The sequence below is a fragment of the Rhea pennata genome, chromosome 27, assembly GCF_028389875.1.
Source record: "Rhea pennata isolate bPtePen1 chromosome 27, bPtePen1.pri, whole genome shotgun sequence".
Classification (NCBI taxonomy): Eukaryota; Metazoa; Chordata; class Aves; order Rheiformes; family Rheidae; genus Rhea; species Rhea pennata.
In genome coordinates, this window is record NC_084689.1 from 4,436,591 (window position 1) to 4,459,203 (window position 22,613).

At 63.0% G+C, this 22,613-nt stretch overlaps 3 protein-coding genes across 4 annotated transcripts in view; all 3 read left to right on the forward strand.

Annotated features, from left to right (window-relative positions):
* The window catches only part of DOHH (deoxyhypusine hydroxylase), an 83,809-nt gene extending 71,408 nt beyond the window's left edge, over positions 1-12,401 (forward strand). Inside the window, exons 1-5 of one of the 2 annotated variants that reach the window (XM_062596213.1) lie at positions 7,670-7,788; positions 8,484-8,849; positions 9,397-9,473; positions 9,831-10,068; positions 11,252-12,401. In XM_062596213.1, the coding sequence (XP_062452197.1) occupies positions 8,576-8,849; positions 9,397-9,473; positions 9,831-10,068; positions 11,252-11,568 (906 nt within the window). In that variant the 5' untranslated portion in view covers positions 7,670-7,788; positions 8,484-8,575 and the 3' untranslated portion in view covers positions 11,569-12,401. Of the gene's footprint in view, positions 1-7,669; positions 7,789-8,483; positions 8,850-9,396; positions 9,474-9,830; positions 10,069-11,251 lie in introns of those variants that run through there. The other variant, XM_062596214.1, reaches the window with a different exon arrangement.
* On the forward strand, positions 1,315-4,799 carry LOC134151605 (uncharacterized). Its single transcript, XM_062596288.1, has 2 exons — positions 1,315-1,477; positions 3,326-4,799. The coding sequence occupies exons 1-2, from the start codon at positions 1,331-1,333 to the stop codon at positions 4,442-4,444; spliced, it is 1,266 nt and encodes a 421-aa protein (XP_062452272.1). The 5' UTR covers positions 1,315-1,330; the 3' UTR covers positions 4,445-4,799.
* Positions 12,402-14,613: 2,212 nt separating the features above from the next.
* On the forward strand, positions 14,614-15,594 carry SMIM44 (small integral membrane protein 44). The gene is made up of 2 exons (XM_062596451.1): positions 14,614-15,017; positions 15,321-15,594. Exons 1-2 carry the CDS (start codon positions 14,768-14,770, stop codon positions 15,542-15,544), a joined length of 474 nt encoding a protein of 157 aa, XP_062452435.1. The 5' UTR covers positions 14,614-14,767; the 3' UTR covers positions 15,545-15,594.
* The last annotated feature ends 7,019 nt before the right edge of the window (positions 15,595-22,613 follow it).

Here is a 22,613-nt window from a genome sequence, read left to right on the forward strand (position 1 = left end):
ATAATTCATTTTTTTTAAAAAAAAAAAACAGATTTTTCAAGAAATTAAGCATCCTAACAGCCTTTTTTCCAGTGGCCTGGAGGGAGGGTCTTGGTTCCCAGTCGTCATACAGGAACTCAGCAGGATATTCAGTGTCTCCACACCCAGTGGAGGTCCAAAAAATCCAAAAAGACTCTGGAGAGACATTGCATCCTGCACCACTTTTGGGCCAATTTGGGGGGCATCCTGCCCCCTTTTGGAGCACTTTTGGATTAAGAAACTTGCACTGTTTCTTTACTCGCACTTTACCTAGTGCAAGATCTTCCCCAAAGCAGGAGTCCAGCCTGCTTTTCTGGGCTTTCCTGCGTGTGCAGCAAACTAAATGTACATGTATTAATCACAATGGACCATGTAACAGGTCGTGGTATTTCAGACTCCATCTGCGCTGGTGGTGCGACCTGAAATACAAAAGCCAAAGGGTGCCAAAGGGCTCCAGAGCCCCAGGCCAGCAACCACCCAATGCACTTAGCTTTAAGCATATGAATAGAGCATCTAAACTCGGGAGACCTGCAGAGCCCAAGGACATGTCGCAGCTTAAAGCTAATCAAGTGCGTAAATCACTGGGGTGGAGGGGGAGGTTGCAGGTAGCCACCAGGCTGGTGCCAGCCTCCTTTGTCCGAGGTTGGGGGGGGGGAAGGACGCCCTGGGGAGCAAAGGAGCAAGCTGGGAGGGATCCAGATTCAATAAAATATCATCTTTGTGACAGCAACAGCCAGGACTGAACTTGGAGAGGGGCACAAACGCACAGCCTCTGCCTGAGGACCTCGCTGTCCTTGGGCTGCACCGGGCCAAACCAGGTTGCACCATCCCAGGGCTGTGCCAGGAGGGTGCTCGGCTCTGCTGAGCTGAGCCGTGCTGAACAGAACCGGGCAGAGTGAAGCGGAGCCTGGCCGTGCTGAGCTGACCTGGGTCCAGCTGGGCAGAGCTGGGCTGAGATGGGGCAGGTCAAGCCGAGTCCAGCCGGGCTGAGCTGGGCCCCGCAGGGCCGATCCGATCCGGGCCGGGCTGGGCCGGGTTGAGCTGGGCCGAGCCGAGCCGAGCCAGGCTGTGCTGAGTTGGGTGGCGCTGCAGCTGGGGCCGAGCTGGACTGGGCTGGGCCAGGCCGAGCCCTGCCAAGCCGAACCGGGCCGAGCCAAGCCGAGCTGCAGTGGGTGCAAGCGGGGCCGAGCCGAGCCGAGCCGGGCGCTGCCGGGGTGCGGGCGGGGCCGCCGGGCGCTCCCCCCCGCGGGCCCGCCGTGACCCCGCGCGCGGCCCTTCCACTTCCAGGGCGGGCCGGGCTCCCGATTTGAAAATGCAGGAGCCGCTGCTGCTGCTGCTGTACCTGCTGATGCAGCGGCGGGCGGGCGCGCAGGGCGACATGGCCGGGCGCTGGGACGAGGGGCAGCGGGCCGCCTGGCTGCGGCAGTACTACACGCAGCGCCAGAAGCGCCTCATGACGGTGACGGGCCGCGGCCGGGGGAGGGCCGGGCCGGGCCGGGCCGGGCCGGGCCGGGCCGGGATGCTGCGGCCGCTGCCGGGAGCGGGCCGGGCCGGGAGGGCTGCGGGTGGGGGGGGGGGCACGGGGCAACGCGGAGGACAGGGGGGTGCAGGGGACACACGAGATGGGGGACGCGGGTCGCGAAGGACAGAGGGACACGGGGTATGGGGACGTGAAGGACACGAAAGATATAGGGGACACAGTGGGGGGCATGAAGGACACGGGGGATGTGGGGCAACGCAAAGGCTATGGAGGGACGGGATACGAGGGGGCACGAAGGGGGGGCGCAGGGGACATGAAATGCATAAGATCTGGGGTGATATAGGGGGGCACAAAGGACACGGGGGTGCAGGGGGCAAGGGGGGCACGAATGACGGGAGCACAGGGGTGCGAGGGGCATGAAGGGCATGAAAGATATGGGGCCATAGGGAGACACAAAGAACGAGGGGATGTGGGGCAACATAAACAACACAGGGGATGGCGACACAAAGGATAGGGCAGAGGGGATGGGGGACATGAAGGACATTAAAAATGTGAAGACGGGGACATGCAGGAAAGAGTACTGGAGACCAAAAGGACATGAAACATGGGGACATGGGACATGAATTCTGGGGTCACAAAGGACACGGACGATACAGGGACACGGGGGGCACAAAGGATGGGGGACATAAGGATACAGGGGACATGAAGGACGTGAAAGATATGGGGACACGGGGCACAAAGGATGTGGGGCAACACAAAGGACATGGGAGACAGGGGACATGGGGGACATGAAGGACAGAAAGGATGGGAGGAACACAAGGGACATGAGGGACACAGGAACATGACGGGTGGGGGGATGTGAAAGCCAGGCGGCCTGAAAATGGGGTAACCCAGTGGACATGAAGGGTGGGAGATATGAAGGCTGGGGGGACTTGGCACATGAAGGACACAGGGGACACGAAGGACAGAGGGAAACACAGAGCAAGGACATAGGGTGCATGGGCAGTGGACACGAAGGATGGGGGACATGAAGGACAAGAGACAGGAAGGACATAGGAGAAATGGATGGAGGGACAGCGAGGACACAAAGGACATGGGGCATGAAGAAGACAGGGAAGGCAAAGGACAGAGACATGAAGGTTGAGAGGGACAGAGAATAAAGAGGAAGGCCAAAGGAAACAGGACATGAAGGACGAGGGGCCTGAGGGATGCGAGATAAAACACGAGAGACACAAAGGGTGGGGGGACACGAAGGAGAGGGGATGCAAAGGACAAAGGGACATGAAGGATCTGGGGATATGTATGGGGGGGGGAGAAGGTGGCAGCAGGGAGGGGACCTCTGGGAGGAAATGCTGTGAGCTCACTTTCTGTGGCAGCCAGGAAGGCAAAACAAGCTTCCTTTCCGATTAAAGATGTTTTTTAGAATTTAAAAACAGATAGAAAGACAGTTCCCCCTTGGCAAACCAGGAACACAGGATGATAATTCCTGCTTCCAAATAACTACCAAACCTGCATTTCACTGTCCTGCAAGAAAGTGAATAATAGTTGTTTAAAAATAAAGAAAAAGCATGTTGACTGCCTTCCCAAAGGATTCTTTTTTTTTTTCCCAGAAAGTTTCTCCTATGTGAAATTTGGACTTTTTGTCCAGATTCATCTAGGGAAAAAATTATGCAGATTTTCCCTGTGGGGAGGGGATTTAATATTTGGGTAGCGCTCGGAGATTCTGCAAATGCAATTTGATGGAGGTGCAGTGAATCATGAAGAGCAGGGTGAGGGCCTGGGCGCAACGCCATCTCATGCCTGTGTTGTCTTCCCATGACGTTGCAGCTCCTGATCGCTCGCCGGAGGAGAACCAGCTGTTATTTCTACCCCCGCGCATGGCCCAGCATCAGGAACGCAGACTGGTGGGAACGGGTGGTCATGAAGGAATTCCGGCCCCAGGACTGGCTGGAGAAGTTTCGGATGTCCAAGGAGACCTTCTTCTATGTATGTAACCAGCTGCGGCCAGGGCTGGCTCATCATGGTGCCCACTTTCACTCCACGCTGCCCCTGGAGAAGAGAGTCGCCGTGGCCCTGTGGCACTTGGCCACCAATGTGGAGTATCAGACTATCAGCCCACTCTTCGGTGTGGGACCTGCCACAGTTCAGACATGTGTCAGGGAGGTGAGTTACGCCGTGGTCTTGCTGCTAAAGCCGCTCTACCTTCGTCTGCCCAACGAGAAGGAGCTGGAGAACATGGTGCGCATCTTCCGTGCCCGCTGGGGCTTCCCGCACTGCATCGGTGCCTTGGACAGCCTTCACATCCCCATCAACCCACCTCTGCGTCTCAGCGCTGACTACTGCAATGGCCAGGGTTGGCACTCCATCCTGACTCAGGCCACCGTGGACGGGCTGGGCCAGTTCTGGGATGTCTCCACTGCCTTCCCTGGCAGCATGGAGAACAGCGCTGTGCTGGAGAGCTCCAGCTTGTGGGTGCTGGCCAAGGAGGGCCGGCTGTGCCCTAACCCTCCCAAACATTTCATGGGGAAGGCACAGAAATATGTGCTGCTGGGTGATGCCACCTACCCCTTGCAAGACTGGATACTCAAGCCTTACCAGGAGGATGAGAACCTCACTCAGCGGCAGCTGCAGTTCAACTACCGCCTCAAGCGGGCGCATAGCGTGATTGAGAACGCCTTCCTCCGCCTCAAGGCTCGCTGGCAGATCCTCCTGAAGTGTGATGACTGCAGCCTGGAGCTGCTGCCCACCCTCGTCCTCGCCTGTTGCATCCTGCACAACGTGTGCGAAGCTCATGACAACCCCTTTAACGAGGAGTGGCTGGAGGGCACCGAGCCAACCGAGCTGCCCAAACCATGCCAGCCCGCGCCTGCCTCCATGGAAGATGGTCGGGCTGAGCAAGTGCGCGAGCTGATGTGCCAGTATTTTGAGACCTGCGGGGAGGGCTGATAGGGAGGAAGAAGCAGCCATGCACATCCTTGCTCGCAGACTTCCCATGAACTGCAGTGAACGTGACCAGAGCCCAGTGATACCGGGCTGTTGAACAAGGACTGCATCCTCTTGTGTTCTGCAAAATGCTACCAGCAGAGCAAGGAAGGCTGTCGGATGGGCTGGATGGACCAGTCTTTGCTGGCTCAGTTGCTTGCAGGAGGGAGGCCAGCTGCATCACGATAATACTGTTTTTGCCATGGTGATTTCAGGCAGTGGAATGTACTTCTTGCCCTTGTTCTCTTCCAGGATTTCAATGATCTTGTGATGTGTTCTGTGCTGTATAAATAAAACAGGGATCTAGGTTTGGCTAGAAGGAGGGCTGTCTGTTTTTCCCTTTCTCTACAGGATAAATGCGGGTCTGTAGAGCACAGGGTGAGTGGAAGGAGTTGGCCTGCCATTATGGAAGCTGTGTGATTTCCATCACTGCTGGTGACCAGGGCCTGAAGGAAGGAGCAGCCAGAGATCAGATCTGCATGAAGTGCCCTGAATGCCAGCACTTCTGCCTCAGTGTTTGTCCAAACTGGGACACACTTGGATGCTGAGGTAGGAGGCCACAACATAACAGCTATTAGCTGTGTTACAGTAATGTCAACCAGCCACGCTGAGCTCAGGAGCTCACTGTAGTGACATATTAAGAAAGTCTCTTTGTTGCAAGGGTGCTATGCTCAGACCTGAAATCAGGAGACCTGAAATCAGAAGGCAAAACTCTTTTGGGGTTATGAAACTTATATAAATATACCTGGGAGAGGAAGGGAAGAAAGAGGCAGAGAAAAGCAGTAAGTTGCCTGGGGCTAGCCCGGGAGTCAGTCTGCAAACTGCTGCTCTGGCATCTGGTCAGCTAGTTTGTGCTCTCTCCCCGCTTGGGCAGGCTGAGCTGTCTCCAGCCTCTGATCCAAGCTCCATCCCCTTCCTCACTCGGGGCTGCTGCCACGGTCTGCGGTTTGGCCCAGAAAGTCCCTCCCCATCTGCACCCTCCGTGCAGCTGAGGTCTGGGCAGTGCCGGTGCCTCTGAGCTCTGTTAGGTGTGACATAAGGAGAGACGGCAGCAAGATGTGAGACAGAAGCAGGACCCGAGGCTGCTTCTGGAAGAGCAGGACTCTCCAAAGCAGCCTCATGAGCCTCTGCAGAGATCTTGCCTGTAGTGAAATACAAGCATCTGCTCACACCTCTGCAAGGAAGGGCAGGGCAGATGCACCGCTGGCCAGATTCCAGCCTGGCTGTAGCCCACAGCACTGCCATGATTAGAAACACACGGCTCTGCCTGATATCGTCTGAGAAATCAAGCTGCTGTGGTTTACTCCTCTGCTGTCGTCCTGCCAGAGGCGAGAGCCCCATGGTGCACCGCCTCGGCCATGCCAGGGCAGAGCACAAAGGCACCTTCATCAGCACTTTAGGTGAAGGAGGTAGGCGGGGGAATGGCACAGGCACGTCTCGCTGTGCCACCCGTCCTACCAAGACGGTATCCTGAGCCTTAGGGCTCAGCAGGCAGCTGGGGCTGTAACAACATGGGGCGCCCCAGTTTGAGGTGCGTGGCAGAGCTCTCGGGGGCATGGACAGTGATGCCCCGGACCATCAGCAGTAGGTCGGTTGCCACCTCCCCATCTCACCTCAGCCAGACTGAACCACATTGGCTTGAACCCCAAATTTCAGCCTCCTGGCAAAAGGCATTGGAGTGGTGGTGTGGGCTGCCCAGCTGCAGCAGATACAGCCAGACCTGGATGGGCCTGTTTGCAGCCTGCTCCTTCCTCACACTTGTGCCAGCATTTGATGACCTGTTTATCATGGAAATTTAGTGGTTCTCTCTGTTTTGCATCAAAAAAGTGACTGCATAGTAAGAAGGATCTGGTGATGCTGGCAAGCTGGGGGAGTATGAAAGGTGTTATGCTAGGGTCCATGGCAAAGGGCAATTTGGGAACTCCATGCAGCTTGTTTCAGCCCAAAGGCACCCCCTTGCATCTTGGCAAGAAAACTGCTGTTTTTTTTTTTTTTTTTTTTTTTTTTGTAAATGTGCTTATAGGCTCAGCCATTGATTTTAAAACACAACAGAGATTTTTCTTCTCTCTAAGAGCTGCAGTTTGAAAGGACACAGACCCTGCACGGTATGGTGAACTAGCCATCGTATGGCTTTGTCCCTGCATCGCAAAAGGGGAATCTCGCCTTTTGTTACACAAAAAGGCATTTCTCAACTCAGCACTAACTCCAGCAGGTGTTGGACTTAACTAACTCACTGGGGTTGCCTTCCTGAAGCTCCCAGCTTTCTTTCCTGGCCCAGAGCAAAGGAAACAGTTCTCTATGGCTGAGCATGAGAATCACAACACCCCTAGCCTCATTCCTGTTGCATGCTGGTGCAAATCGCAATGGAAAATCAGGATCACCGAGAGCGGAGTGGGTGGGAAGGAGCCACCTGGAACATGCTCAGCTCACGTTAGCAGCGGATGATGGCGCGTGTTGTTGTGGCCGGATCAGTATCGTGTGCCCTTTGTGCCAAGCTCCTGCTTCGATGGAAGTGCTTGTGCGCGGCAGCAGTAGCGCGGACGTGACAGTAGCGTGCTTCCGCGCTGGCTGGGGTGCCGCAAGCGGGGCCGTGCCCTGGGCTCACTCTCGGAGGCAGGTAGCACGCAGGGTGCTGGAACTGAAACAATGAAGGCAGCACACGGCACTTGCACTGCTGGGAGACGCTGGGCTTTTCCCAAGTGCCACGAATTCAAAAATCATACAGAAAACAAAAATGTCTGTGAGCTTGGAGCACCAACCAGAGGAGGAAAGAGAGTTATTTCTGCTCCTGTGCTTGGGGTGATGGGGCAGCCCAGGGAGCGATGGGGCGGCCCAGGGAGCGATGGGGCGGCCTGGGGGGCAGGGGGGGCAGCCTTGGGGGGCAATGCGGGAGCCCAGGGAGCGATGGGGCAGCCCTGGGAAGGTGATGGGGCAGCCTCGGGGGGAAAAGGGACAACCTCGGGGTGGGGAGATGGGGCAGCTCGGGGTGTGACAGAGTAGCCGGGGGGCGATGGGGGGACGATGGGGCAGCGCCGGGGAAGGCTCCTTCCCCCCTCCCCCCCCCCCCCCCCGCAGGCCTCTGGGCCTGGACCTGGGCCTGGGCCTGGCCGCCACTGCGCATGCGCCGCGCCTCTGCCGCAACGCCGCGGGACGGCGCTGCCCGCCCCGGGCCGCTCCCACTCGGCGGGGGGAGGCGGATGCGGCCGCCCACGTGGGCGCACGGTGGCCTCGCCGCCCCCACCCGGAAGCTGCGATGGTACGAGCCGGCCAGCGTGGTCACGTGGGAGCGGCTGCGATGGCGGCGCGCGGTGAGTGCGGGGCGGAACCGGGTGTCGGGCCCGGCCCGGCCCGGCCCGGCCGCCGCGGACCCGGTCTGGGCCCGCTCGGCCTGGCCCGTCTCAGGCGTCCGGCCCAGCCCCGCGGGTGTCCGGTCCTTGTCTTCTCTCGGGGGATCCGGTCCGGTCGCCGGGCCATCTCCGGGGTTCCTGGCCCAGCCAGCTCCGGCCCGGTCCTGGCCCCGGGGATGAGGCTTGGTCTCCGCTCTGGCCCGGCCCGGCCGCCGCATCCGCCTGGAAGGGGTCCAGTTCGGTTCGGTCCGTCCCGGCAGGGGGAGGTGTTCGGCTCCCGGCGGGGGTGGTTGAGCTGGGCCTGGTTCGGTCCGGTCCTGGTCCGGTCCAGGCCTGTCCCTCGGAGCTAGGTTGAATCCAGTCTGGCTCTACTCAGTCCCTTCTGGCAGATCCGATCCTGCCTGGTCCCGGAGGTGCGATTCTGCCCAGCTGACCTGCACGGGGTTGGGGTTCGCCATCTCCACGCCTGGCCTCTCCCCTGGGGAGCTGCTGCAAGCATCAGGCCCAGCAGGGCTGGGGCCAAACAGGACCTCGTCTGTTGTCCCCCATCCCTGAGGGACCCTGCTGGACACTGGAGATGTCCCCATCCCTGGAGAAGGCCCTGGCTGCAGCCTGGCTGATCCATGCGCACTTCTGATCCTCTTCCCCTTGCGCAGGTGGCTGCGGAGTGTGACGGGAGGAGAGTGCGACTGGGAGAGAGTCCTGCTGGAGGCTTGCATGCGACCAGCTTTCTGCTGCTGCCAGCACCATGGTGACGGAGAAGGAGGTGGAGGCCATCGGCCAGACGCTGGTGGATGCAACACAGCCGCTGCCAGCTCGCTTCCGGGCCCTCTTCACCCTGCGCAACGTGGGCGGCCGCGCGGCCGTGGACTGGATCAGCCGAGCCTTCGAGGACAGCTCTGCCCTGCTGAAGCATGAGCTGGCGTACTGCCTGGGCCAGATGCAGGATGAAGCAGCCATCCCGGTGCTGGTCCAGGTGCTGAAGGACACCCGCCAGGAGCCCATGGTCAGGCACGAGGCAGGTATGATGGCTTGAGGTTCGCGTGCTTTCAGGCTGCCCTTGTGGCTGTGGGTGCAGAGGAAGTGTGTGGCCTGTGAGTGGAGCTGTGGGTGCTTCCTGAGGTAGTGAGCAGCTTGTGATGGCCCTGTGAGGCCTAATCCAACCTGCCTTTGCTACTTGCTGGCCATCTCTGCTGGCATCCAGCAGTGGGAATGTTCCTTGTCACCAAGCTGGGCCTAAGAGGGATCTGGAAGGCACCATGGACCCTCTGTTGAAATACACTTTTTTTTTTTTTCTTTTGAGTATCATGGCTTGGAAAATGCTAAATCCTCCAGCCAGGCCAGCTGTCCAAGCCTTCCCCCTCCTGCTGGCCGAGGTGCCACCTACCATGCTTGTTTGCATGGCTGTACCCTTTAAGATCTGTCCGAGTCAGGCCCCTGCCTGTCAGAGCAGGGCAAGGCCTGACCGGAGGGTGCGGCAGGGTCCTCTTCGCCCACTGTCTGTAAGTGAGCAGGGGCACCTCGCTTCCTTGGATATCTTAGTAACGTCCTGACATGTCCTTCCTTAAGGTGAAGCCTTGGGTGCTATTGGGAATTCCGATGTGCTGGATGTCCTGAAATGCTATTCGGAAGATCCTGTGGTTGAGGTGAGGCTCTCTGGGAGCTTGTTTCCCATGGGTTTCAGTGCTGCTGGTGATGAAGCATGATGAAACAGGTCTCCCTTGGCCAGGGAACTTGGACTATGCTGGGGGTAGTAGCTCCTGACCAGCATCATGAGCTGTGTCTTGGTGTGTGCCAGCGTCCAGCATCATGTCCTTCAGTTGGGAGTGTCCCAGATCAGCAGCACGTGGTTGCTGTCAGAGCCGAGTGATGAGGAGGTGGAGTTGAGTGGTTGGTGGGATGTCTGATCTGCCCAGCCTGGCTGTGGTAGGGAAGCCCTGGGCACGCGCCGGGAGCGCTTCAGAGTCTGTCTTGCAACCAGGGTCCTGTCTCTGTCCGTGCAGGTGGCAGAGACCTGTCAGCTGGCCGTGAAGAGGCTGGAGTGGCTTCAGGAGAACAAGGAGGAGCCAGGCACCAGCCCCTACCTGTCGGTGGATCCCGCTCCCCCTGCTGAGGAGACAGACATTGCCAAACTCCGTGAAACTCTCCTGGACGAGTCACACACTCTGTTTGACCGCTACAGGGCCATGTTTGCCCTGCGAAACTTGGGGGGCCAGGAGGCAGTGCTGGCATTGGCTGATGGTAAGGGCCAGCCTGGGGCTGTCTGCTCTGTGCTTGCTATTAGTCTGTACAAGTTAAACCAGGGTTGGCACTTCCCAAATCCAGGGCTGCCATAGCCACAGGGCTCCAGGTAAGTTCCTCACGTTGCTGTTTCTAGAGCTGTTGTTCCACTGCTTGCTTGCCATGACAAAAGAGCAGCATCATAACAGGTTTGGTGCTCTCTGGAAGCCCTTTCTTGGGAAGCTGAAAGATCTTGGGTGTCTTCCATCCTTCCTGGTGTTTAATAGCACCCTTTCCTTCCTCCAGTCCTCCTTTTTCTGTGGGTCCCGGTGGGAGAGGGTGTGGCCTGTAATGTTGGTGTTAGATTTGCCAGTCTGACCTGGCATTTTCTGGTGGGACCTGTGTAACTGGCTGCTGGAGACCTGTCCTGGAAATGCAGAGGTCAGCCAGCCTCATCCTTGGGTTTGGAAATAGTTCTGGGGACAGGAATGAATGTCTCCTGCGTGGGGAAGGGGCACAGCACAGCCTAGAACCGCTGTGTCCCCTCCACCAGCCCAAGAGAAGTGGACGAGGCTCTCCGGCCATCCAGTGCAGGCCAAGGGTGTGTCTGTGTGGTGAAATGAGGTGTGCAGTGATCTGTGAGCTTGTGCCGTGGCATCTCGGTCCTGCAGGAGTTTCTCTGCAGCACAGGAGGGCTTGGGGCTGTGACTGTGCTGCTGGTCTGCTCTGGGCTCCCTCAGCCGGTAGGAAACGGCCCATGGGCAGCGCAGCCCCGTGGGGCGAGCGAAGGCACCCGCTGGGCTGGTGGGTACAGCGCTGTGCCTTGCCCTGGTCCCGAGGGGGTGTCTCACGCCCGCGCCGTGCCCCGAGGCAGCGCTGTGGGCACGCGACCACTCTCGGTGATCAGAGTGCTGGACGCTGTGGGGTCAGGGTGTCTAGCTGGGGCGATGGCCGTACTTTGTGAGGGAGCAATGTGGGATCAGCGCCCTGGGGGACGGTGCTCCTCCCTCTGAGCGCTTTGACTCTGTCCCCAAGTCCCTGGTGGGCCAGGCGTGCTGGCCACGTACTCCACCACTGGGCCAACCTGCCACTCAGCAGCTGACCGCTGCCAGTTGCTGCCCCTCTTGGATGGGGAGGGTCTGGTTGAGCACCCCAGTGTGCGTGGGGGGGTCCGTGGTGGCTCACTCCTGCCTCCTCCCCGCAGGCCTGCGGTGCGGCAGCGCCCTCCTCCGCCACGAGATCGGCTACGTGCTGGGCCAGATGCAGCACGAGGCCTGCGTCCCGCAGCTGACGGCCGCTCTGCAGAGCCGCGCTGAGAGCCCCATGGTGCGCCACGAGTGTGCTGAGGCCCTGGGCTCCATCGCCCAGGCGTCCTGCCTGGAGACCCTGCGGGCCTTTGCCCACGACGAGGAGAGGGTGGTGCGAGAGAGCTGCGAGGTGGCGTTGGACATGTACGAGTACGAGAACAGCTCCCAGTTCCAGTACGCGGACGGACTCTGCAAGCTGCAGGCCTCCGCCTGAGCCCTCAGAAGGGGAGCGCTGGCTGGGTGAGCTACCTGCCTCCCCTGCCCTACGTGGCCACCTCCATCGACACACAAGGCTGGATCTGCGCCCTGCCCTGGTGTAGATGAAGGAGGGACCGGCTTTTGCTCTCTGGCAACGTTACGGCCTGTTTCTTCCTTCAAATCCAGACTGAGCTGCTACTTGGCCCCTGTTTCCTGGATCTGCCCCCCTTTTCTTTTGCTGGTAGAATCGGCGTTGCCTGCCTGCAGCACATCTTGAGGCTGGGGCTGGGTGGGCTCTTCTCTGCATGTCAGAGCCCATCACAGCTGTGTGGGGCCTGGGGCTGCTCTGGGACTGCCCTGCCATGGCAGCTTGGTTCAAAAAGGCTCTGCTTACCTTGTTTTAGCTTTTCTGGAGGGGCTGGGGTTGGCTTCGGGCCATCAGTCTCATGGGTTGTAGCTGTGCAATGTCTAGAAATTGCTCCTGCTGTTGGTGCGGAGATGGATTCCTCCTTGCCATCATGGCTGCAGGGATGGTGGAGGAGCTGGTGTGGGTTTGGCCTCTCCTGTCAGGGCAGGCTTCTGTGGTTGCAGCAGCCTTTGCCCTAGGTTGGAGGTTGTTTCATGGCAAAGTCTGAAAGATTTGGCCACGATTTTTCTTTCTGCAGGGAACCGCTCTGTGATTAGGGCTTACAGGGTGAGGCAGAGCCTGCCCAGACTTTCCTTGTGTTTAACCAGACCTGGCAGGGCTGAGGCTGGTGTCTCCTGCCATCACCCAGCACCCAAATGCCCTGGGCTGCCCCAGTGTGGATGTGTGGTCTGGGAGGAAATAAAACGCTGGCCTTGTGCGTCGCCACGTGAGTCGAGCCGTGATTTCGCCCTGTTCGGCTGGGTGTGTACCCAGTGCTGCAGGGTTGGGACGGGGCTGGCGGTTCCTGCAGCTGCTGCTGTGGGGAAGAGCGTGGGGGAGACCCTGATGGCGCAGGGGCAGAGGCCTTCTCCCCACGACACCCTGGCCCCAGCCGGCACATGGGGCAGACGTCGCCCAAGGGATGGCTCGTAACTCGGTGCTCCGGGAGCCCAGAGTGGTGCTGCCCAGCAGGGAGAGCCACACGGGCAGTGCCCGCACGAGGCACCTGCGGCCGGTCCTGCAAGGTGGCTGAGCTGCGCGGGGAGCAGCTGCCTGCCTCCTGCTTACAGGTGCTTTTCCCTTGGCCAAAGTCACTTTATGAGTCACTCTCACAAGCTAAATCCTCTTAGTCCTTAAAGCTACTGCTTCCCTGGCAAGGTGGCCGGCTCGGTGTCCCCAGGGCTCTGGTGCCTGGGTGGAGGGGAAAGCCCCAGCCGCAGTCTGGTCCAGTTCAGGACTCCATGGAAGGGGCTTTTACTGGAGATGCAACGATATCAGTCGCCTGTTCGTCCCTACAAGAACCCAGACACATGTGCCTGAGTGCTGTGGCCAGGACTGCTTGTGTGTGACATGGAGGAGAAGGGCCGTGGGCTTTGGGTCTTTGGTTCCTCTGTGTTGCTGGCAATGAACTAATGCTTTCATACCCTTTAGGAGCCGACAGCTGTGATGGGGCTTCTTGCCTTGCTTCCTTCATGCTCTGTAGCTCATGGATGGTAGACAGCAACCTCGCTGGCATTTCCTTGGTTTCGAGCATCTGCGCCCGTCTCTGGGCTCCCGTGGGCCGTGGAAGGTGTAATTTCCCTGGCACTGTGTTATCAGTGGAAAGAAGGCTGCTGCCTGCCCTGTGCTGGGGCCTTATCACAGCACGGGCCTTCGGACACGCAGCGAACACGTTCATCGGCGCTTACCAGCTTGTTTGTCTCCAGTTATTGTACCAGGCTGCTCTAACCCTTGCTCTCTGCTGTTCAGCACTTCCACGTTTCCGTTTGATACTCGTTCAGGCGAGCTAGAGCGTTCCCAGGTCCCTCTGCTGTGAGGTTCGCCTCCGCTTCCCCCCAGCTGCAGAAACCCTGCAGTCCTTCGAACTCCTTTTAAGCCTAAAGTGGAACGAAACTGGCATTTTTGCGGCCACGATCTGGCTGGGGGAGGCCTGGGCGCAGCAGAGCCAGGATGTGTGCTAGGGCCTGGCCCTGGCCTGCGGTGTAGGAGGGTCCAGGCAACGAGCCCTGCCTTGGCACTGCACCCGTAGCTCTGACTCCAGCACTTTAATCTCTCCCTGGCAAACCCACCCTGGGAAAGGATTGTTTTTTATTATTTTCTAAGGTCATTTGGGCAGCTGGTGCGGGACGATGGCATAGGACCCTGTCGGTCTGGAGCTCGTGGGCATCAGGGCAGGCCCAGGGCGTTGGAGGCTGACCCGTGCCCAGCCCTGAACCCTGCAGTCTCCTGCCCATCAAATCCCAGTGCTGAGGGCATCGTTTCTGGGCGGCATCTGGGCTCTGCACCCCTTTGATCCTCATCAAAGGAGAGATGCTGGGCGCGGAGATGCTGCGCCCAGCGGGTGCATCTGGGAAGATGCTCGGCCGCTCGCCGTGGGTTGCTTTGCTCTCTCCGAAGCCCTTGAGGCGCAGTGGGCTCTGCAAGAAGCACCCTGTCCGCGGACTGCAACGCCTGCCCCTTTGCCCCACAGCATCCTCCGCCCCAGATCAGAGGGTGGTGGGTGTCCTTGGGAGCGGGTGGCAGGGTGCTGCTGCTGGATTTCACACCATCTGCTCGGGGAATTCAGGGCCTGGCCAGGGATTTAGCCGGGCCCGGGGGGAGCGGGCCTGCGCGCCTTCCTCAGCAGGGCTCTGCGCATCCCTCCCCGGCCCTGCGCTTGGGGGTCCTCTGGGCACCGCCAGTTCCCTGCTCGGAAGGGGGCAGAGATGCCTGCGGCACTGCCCCACAGGTGGATTTGGGGGGTCCCAAGCCATGCTGGGGAGCAAGCGCTCGCCGCCCCCCAGGCTGAGCGTGCTCGGGCTGCGCCCGGATTAACAGGCGTTAAGCTCCTTCCTTCAGATGCTCTGTCCTCTTGCGCTGCAGGGAGGCTGGCGAGCGGCTCCCCGGCACCCAGAGCAGGGTGTCACCCTGCCACCGGGCATGGCGACCCCGCAGTCCGTGCTGGCGGGGTGAGCCGCCAGCTCCCTCCCCGGGCACGCCGCGGGCACACAGGAGGAGTGCCCGGGACCCCGATGCCGCTTCTCCCCTGGGACCCCCGGCACGGTGGAGGCTTCGGTGGCTCTGGGCTGGGGTGCGGGGGCAGCTGGCAATGGCCCTTGTGGGGGACACCGCGGTGGGCAGTGGGACCCTGCTCCCTGGCACGGGGGGAGCACGGCACCTGCTGCAGTCCACCCCTGAAGAGGATGAGGTGCTGTACGTGGACTACAAGCCCCCAGCCCTGGACAGCATCCGGCTGCCCCGCTACGTCCTCTACCTGGTGATGGCGGCTGTCCTGGTGCTGGTGGTGGCATACGCCATCGTGGGGCACCTCATCAAGGATCTGGTACACGACTTCGCCGGTGAGTGCGCGGGCTCGGGGCTGCCCGGGACGTGGGTCCGGGGCGGCGTCGAGCTTCCCGACTCCCTACGGGACCGAGTAGTGGTGGTGGGCTTCCCCCACAGATGGTTTTGACGGGCGGTTGTTTCCTTGGTGGCCTCGGCCCCGCGGGCACTCGCAGCCCTGGCACCAGCGCGGCGGAGCTGGCAGCTTGCAGGCATTTGCTCCTCGTGGCAGAGGCAGCCCCGTGGCCGGGGCTGGGGACCGGCCCGGCCTCTCCCACCGCGGGGACGCGCCGCTTAGGGCTCCGTCTCTGCCCTTGCAGACTGGGCTTTCGGGCCCAAGCCCGAGGAGGAGAAGGAAGCGATGGCTGAGGGGAACGTCCTGGACGTGGAGTGGCCGGAGGAGGACGAGGCCGTGGCGGCGGAGGAGCAGGAGGGCAGAGGCACCGGAGCGCTGCCAGGCGTGGAAATCCCCCCGGCGCTGCCCTCCGCCACCCCACGTAACTCCATCTCCTTCGCGGACTCCCGCAAGAAGAGGTTCTTGTAGGGCTCGGGGACGCCCCGCGCGCGCTGGGACCCGCGTGGCCCCGGCGTCCTGCGGCCGCCCGGCAGTTCGGGAGCTGGTGGCCGTCGGGCTCGCGGGGCGGGCGCGCTGCAGCCCGCGTCCCCGCTGCTCTGCCCGGTGCCCGCGCAGCCCCTCGCGCGCCCATCGCCGCGGCCCGGCCCGGCCCGGGAAGGATGCGCAGGCGCCGGCAGCCCCGCGGGCCGTGCCGGGGCAGTGCCGTCCTTGGCACAGCCCGGCACTTATCTCAGGCTCGTACCGAGCCGCCTCCGTCAATAAAGCGATCTGGCTGAGCCCGGGTTGTCGTCCCCCGTGTGACAAGCGCGTGCACGTGGTGGTGGCCAGGACGGTGCCACCTCCCGGCCTGTGCCGGGGGAAAGCCGCGCTCGCGGGTGCGGGAGCAGAGCCGGGCCGGCCCGCGGGGCTCGCGCCCGGTTCCTGCAGGATGCGGCCCCTGGCTGCGTCGCGGCTCGCTGGGCGCAGGTACGACGGACGCACGCGTAGGCTCAGCGACACGCGAGCGTGCACACGTACGAACAAGCACTTGTGTGCACGCGCACGCGCACAGGCGTGCACACGTGTGCATGCGCACGCACACGTGTGCACAGGGGAACGCAGGTGCGCACGGGGCACGGACACACACGAACGTCCCCCTGCGCAGCCACCGGCAGCTGCGCACAGGGACCCGCGGTCCGGCGCCGCCGCCCGCCCCGGCGCAGGCACAAACGTGCACAGCTGTGCGGACAGATGTGCGGGCCCGCCCGGGCCCGCGGCCGCAGGCAGGCGTGCACACGCTGCCCCGCGTGCCTGCACGCACGCGCGCTCGCCGTGGCCCTGCTTCCGCTGCCGGCTGTGCACCGGCGCCTGATCCGTGCCCTGGACACCGCTGGGCCGAGCCCCCCGCGGATGGGGCAGAGCTCAGCGGCACCCGTGGGTGCTCCCAAAGCCACCCTGGTGGGAGGTGGAGGAGGCGGAGGGGCAAAGCAGCCACAAGCCCCATATGGTCTGGGGTGCGGGAGTCCATGCCAACCCCCCGTGGGGCAGCCCTGGGTGCCTGCTGGCCCCGGGGTGCCCCGTGCTGGCTCAGCCCCACTGCCCGCCCCCCAGCTGACGTTGGCGTGGGTAGGGCCGGCAGTGGGTGCGCCAGCACTGCCTGCCCTGGGTACGGGCTCCAGCCTGGCACCCTGCCCCCTTCCCCGGGGCCTGGAAGACAGATGGAGGTTCTTCACCTATCTGTTCATCCCTCCATCCATCCACTCACCCACCTGTCCATCCATCCTGTTCACTCATCCCTCCACCTATCCATCTGTCCATCCGTCCATCTGTCCGTCCATCCACTCACCCATCCATCTGTCCACCCATCCATTCGTTCATCCACGCACCCACCCACCGCCCGCTGCGGAGGGTAGCAGGTCCCCATGGGCCAAGAGCTTCCCCCGAGGCCAGGGCTGAGCACCTGCAAGATGAAGCTGAGCTTCAGAAGAGCCCTGAGCTCCCCGCAAGGGGCAAATCCTGCCCTCCTGGGCTTTGGGGCAAAACCAACTGTATTTCCAAAAAAAGGAAAAAGGAAAGAAGGAAGGAAGGAAAGAGAAAGAGCAACCCCAAATCTTTCTCCTCTGGCCCCAAAGCGTGCTGCTCCCAGGCAGCACTGTTGGCTGGCACGGGGGGCATCTCCTGGTGGCCGCACGCCCCTGCCCGCTGCCTGGGGCAGCCACACGGCCACCATCCGTCCTCTACTCCCAGTACGCCCGGTCTGTCAAGCCTCTCCATCCCAGTGCCTCCCCTCCCCACCGTGGTCAGGACCCGGTGCCTCCGGGGCTTTGCCCTCCCGGGGTGGGCGCCGGGTGCCCGGGGCTCGCTGGGTGCCCACGGCTCGCCCCAAAGGAGCGCCCCCAGGCTGGGGCTCCCCGCTGCGCCCCACGGGCCCCAGGGTGGTGGCCCCAGGGGGCTGGTGGCTGAGCCCGGCGGGGAGGAGGTGGCACCTCCCAAGGGTTAAAGAAACCCCGTTGCCATGGCAGTTGGTGGCATTTGCCCTCTTGAGCCCAATAAAAGCGCCCGTTGGCCCCGCGGTGCAGAGTGCTCGCGGCGGCGGCGAGCCCACCTCGGGATCCAGGGTCCTGCCGCGCCCAGTCCGCCCGTCCGTCTGTCCGTCCGTCCGCCTCCCCGTGCCTCGCGCAGCCCAAAATGCAGAGGCCGACGGCCCCGCCACCCCTCTCGCTCCTGCTCCTGCTCGTCCTCGCAGCCACCGCGCAGGGACAAGAAGGTAGGTGCCACCGATGTGCCACCAGCGTCCCTCCGGGTGCCCTGAGAGGGGTGGCACAGCCCCCCCCCCAGCAGACCTTCCCAGGAGGACCAGTCCGTCCCAGCGCCCTACTGACGGGCTGGGGCTGGCAGGGACCCTCCCTGCTGAGGGCACCCACGCGTCACCCCGCCAGCGGGTGCAAGTCACCAGGCGATGCCCACAGGGCAGCACCAGAGCAACCATTTTGGGGTCAGATCAGTGAGATTTGGGGGTGCCTGGCATCCCATGCCGTGCCGGACCCCCACACTGCCACGGCCCGTGCTCCTGCGGGGACAGGGGACGGCTGTGGCGGTGCCAGGGGTGGCTCTGTCCATCACGGGGGCTTGGCACCCAAGGGACAGTGCAGGAGGGGGTACCTGGGTGGCCGCCAATGTCCCCCAGTGTCCCCAATGTCCCAGTCCCCCGTGTCCCCAGGGTGGAGGGGTCCTGTCCCCCACAGGACGCGTCCCCTGAACCCGTCCCTGTCCCCCTGCCCTGCAGCCACCGGCTCCAAGCAGCTGCAGCCCTGGCTCATCGGCCTCACGGCCGTCGTCGTCTTCCTCTTCATCGTCTTCGTGCTCCTGCTTGCCAACCGGCTCTGGCGGATCAGGACGCGCAGGTGGGGCGGTGCGGACGGGCCGCGGCCCTCGGCCGCATCCTGCGCCGGCACCGGGTGCTGCACCGTGGAAGGGGGCACGTGGCAGCCTGGGGGGGGGGGGGGCACGGTCTGGCTGTGCCAGGCACCGGGTGCGCGATGGGGTGTGTGTGGGGGAAGCTGGGGGATGCGGGGAGGGGACGGGAGGGGGGGTCCCCAAGCACCGCTCACCCCCCTCCTCTCCTTGCAGGAAGAGCGACGTGTCCCAGGAAAGCCAGGAAGCCCACAGGTACCGTGTCCCGGGCTGCGTGGGCACCCTGTGCCCACCCACACCCTCCGGCCGAAAAATCCCCCCCCCCCCCCGGCCCCGGTCTGTGCCTCAGTTTCCCCGCCCCCGGTTGTCCTCGGGAGGTGCCAGCGTGGGCAGATGGGAGGTTAAAGCCCATGTCCTGCCCACGGGGGGGGGACGAGTGTTTGTCACATGGGGACGCCCCTGGGATGGGGCTGGGGGCGCCCGGCCCTTGCTGCCCGGACGCCTGGGCCCTGCCGACGCCCTCCCGCCTCCGGCAGGATCGAGAGGGCCGCCTATGAAAACTCGGCGGTGGAGAACGAGGAGGAGAAGAGCAAAGCCACGTCCCTGTGAGATGCTGCCCGGCGCAGCCCCGTCGCCCCGCCGGGCCACCCTGCTCCCCGCGGACGGCGACGCGGCCGCAGCCCCGCCGGCGGCTCCGCGCGGCCTGGCGCAGCCCCAGCTGCCTGGACTTGGGGGTCTCTGGGGGGGCCTGGGGGCAGCCCCTGCCACTGCTGGGTGTCTCTTCCGACTGGGCGCACTGGGCTTTAGTGGGTCCTGGGGAGTCGCTAGGGCTCGTTCTCACCCCAGCCCGGGAGGGCAGGGATCCAGTCCGGGTTTTGCTGGTGCAGGCAGCGGGTGAAGGGTGCCAGCAGCAGCCCCTGCGGCTGCCACCAAGACCCGGGCTGGATCTCGGTGCCCACCGGAATGGATTGGGGAGGGCAAAGTTTGGGGGGGGGAGGCCTGCCCCCCACCCCCGACCACAGCTCCGGTGTGGGGCTGCGCTGTCCCGCCTGGCGTTGGGAGCCAAAGGTGCTGAGCCCCACCGAGGCAGGGCAGGGCCTGGCAGCGGCCCTGAGCTGGGGACCAGGCAGGGACCCCCCCCCCCCCCCACACACACACACACTTGCACCCACAGAGCTCTGGGCCTGGCGGAGGGCTGGCGTGGGGGGCAGAGTCCGGGGTGGGCACCCGGGGGTGCGGACAGGCCGAGGCCGCCTGGCGGCAAGCCCGGGGCGGTGGGGTGCTCCCCGAGCGACGGCGGGGCCGGGCGCGCCGGGGAGGGGGGCACGGAGCCCCCCCGCGCCGGGGCCGCCCCCCAGCTGTACGCGCCGTCGCCAGTAAAGGCTGCCAGCCCGCGCAGGGGCGAGGGGTCTGCAGCTGCGACGCCGGGGGGACCGGGGGGGGGGGGAAACACGGTGGCGGGGGGACGGGACAGGGGCCCCGTGACACTGCGCCAGCGCCCCACAGCGCCGGGGGGCGGCGGGCACCGCGGGGCCGCCCCGTGCCACCGCGGGGCGCGTGGGGCGGGGCGGGGGGGGGGGACACGCCTTGGGCGCCTGCCCCGGCTCCGCTGTGCCCACGGGGGGGAGCCAGCGCCCTGCCGGCGGCGGCAGCGCGTCCCGGGGCCCACCCCCGCCGAGGGGCCCAGGCGTCCGGCTCGCCCCCGCCCCCCACCGCCACCCCCCCACCCCCCCGCAGCGGCTCCTGCCAGTCGAGGCACTTGGTCCCGTGACCCCGCAGCCCGGGTGACACGCGGCTGAGGCCGGTGACGTCATGGGGGTGAGGGCGGTGACGTCACCGGGAGCAATCCGTGACCTGGGGGGGGGGCTGGGGGGCCCGGTCACGTGCCCTGTGCCCCGCTGCCACCCACGGACACCCTGCCCCACGCCCCGTGCCCCATGTGTGTCCCCCTGCCCCATACCCTCAAGTCCGGCATCCCCCTGCCTCATGTCCCTCTGTCCCGCGTCCCTCTGTCCCATGCTCCCTACGTCCCCTGCCCCATATCCCCGAGCCCCCCGCCCTGTGCCACCTTCTCCGCGTCCCTGCCCGCTGGCCCCGTGTCCCTTCGGGCGCGCACGCAGCGCTGTGCCCCGTTTGCACGTCTCCCCGTGTGGCCGTGTGTCCGTGCCCGCGCCCCTGTGCCCATGTCCCTGCCGTGCCCGGGGCTCTCCGAGCAGGGCCAGGTGGTGCCCGCGGGCGCCCCGGCACAGTGCCGGCAGCTGCGGCCCTAATCCTGCCCGAGCTGCTCTCCATGGGATGGCAGGATGGGGGGGGGTGCAAAGGCACCCACGTCCCCAGGGTGCCCGCGCCGACCCCACATCCACGGCAGGGGCCCCTCTGGCACCCACGGGTGGGGGGCAGCACCACCAGGGTGATGGGCACCACGGACTGTACCCAGATCTGCCCTGCCCCGCATGGGGGGGCTCCATCCCAGTACAACCCAGTGCCTCCCCAGGACACCAGGGTTCCTCAGGGGGGGTGGGCGGGAGGGCTGGTGCCCCCCAGCCGAGCGCCCAGCCCACGCATCAGCCTCCCCAGCGGGGCAGGAGGGGCGACGAAGGAAGCACGGACGCGGCGTGGAGTTGAAGCATAGCTTGTTTAATTTTTATACATTTTTTTCTTATTTTTTTTCTTTCCTTTTTTTTGTCTTTTTTGTCTTTTTTTTTTGTCTGTTTTTTTTTCCTTCTTTTTTTTTTCTGTTTTTTGCATAGGGGGGGAAAAAAAAACCCATAGTCACTTTCAGTAAATTGTATGTAGGTAGGAGCGACTGCTAATCAGTAATGGCTGCATACAATGTTATAATCAAATATCGTGAAGCACCAGGGAGACGAGCGAAAGGGGCTTGGGGAGGGGGCAGGGGACGGGCAGGACGGGGTGGGGAGGGGGTGTCATGCAGGGGACCCGGGGCGGACGGCGGGGACGGGCAGGTGAGGAGGATTCGCAACCAGGGGGGAGGGGGGGCTCGATTTTGATGGGAGAGTTTTGCCGAGAAAGGCACTGTCCGGGGAGGCAGCCCCGGGCTCGGCCTGCCCTGGTGTGTTCGTAGGTGTGTGTAATGTGTACAGCGAAGCGAGAAGCGAGAAACAGAATAACTATTGCCGTAATGTCTGTAAAATATAACTGAGAGAAAGGAAAACAACCCAAATCTTCTCTGCGGAAGGTGGGGGGAAGGAAGAACGCAAAAAAAAAAAAAAAAAAAAAAAAAAGGAAAAGAAAAAAAAAAGGAAAGAAAAAGGAAGAAAAGGAAAGGAGAAGAAAAAAAGGCATCGCGGGCGGCCGGGCCGCAGCCGCGGCGCCCTGGGGCTGCTGCCCGGTCCCACTCGCGGAGCCGGGGCCTCGTCCCGGGGTAACTCAAAGCGTCCCCAAAAAAGCAGGCGACGGCGAGCCGGCAGTAGTGAGAGGCACTGCGTCGGGGATTTTTGGTATTGATGTAGTCGTATTCCTGCCGGCTGCTCCGTCGTCTCTTTTTTGTTGGATTTCTGCCTTTTTTTTTTCCTTCCCTTTTTTCTTTCTTTCCTCATTTTTTTTTTTTTTTCCTTTTTCTTTTTCTCCCCAAACTTCGCTTCGTTCTGCATGTGGCAAACAGTCGCCTCCGGCGGCGCCGGGGGCCGAGCGGTGCCCCCCCCCCCCCCCCGCCGCCCCCCCCGGGGCGCGCCGAGCCGGGCGCCCCGCGGCAACGGGCAGGAGCCGCGGGGGCAAAAGGCTGGAGAAGACCCGAGCCGCGGAGCCCGGCCGGGGCCGCGGGGCGCGGGCAGCGGCGAGGCCGGGCCGGGCGCTCGCCCCCAGTGCTGCCGCCGGCTCCCGAGCGCCGCGCTGGCCCCGGCGAGCCGCGAGCGGGGCAGGTGGGCGCGAAGCCCGCAACCTCCCCTCCCCGGTCGATATGTGAGTCAGAGAAACAGAAAGCAGCAATTTCAAACTCATAGTACAAAAAAAAAATTACATACATACATACATATATATATATATATATATATTCCTTACTTTGCGATTTAAAGTACCTTAACTGCGCGGCGGCGCGCAGGGGGCCCCGCGCAGGACCGGCCGCTCCTGCCGCCGGGAGCCGCCGGCCGCTCGCCCCCAGCCCCTGCAGCGCCACACATATATA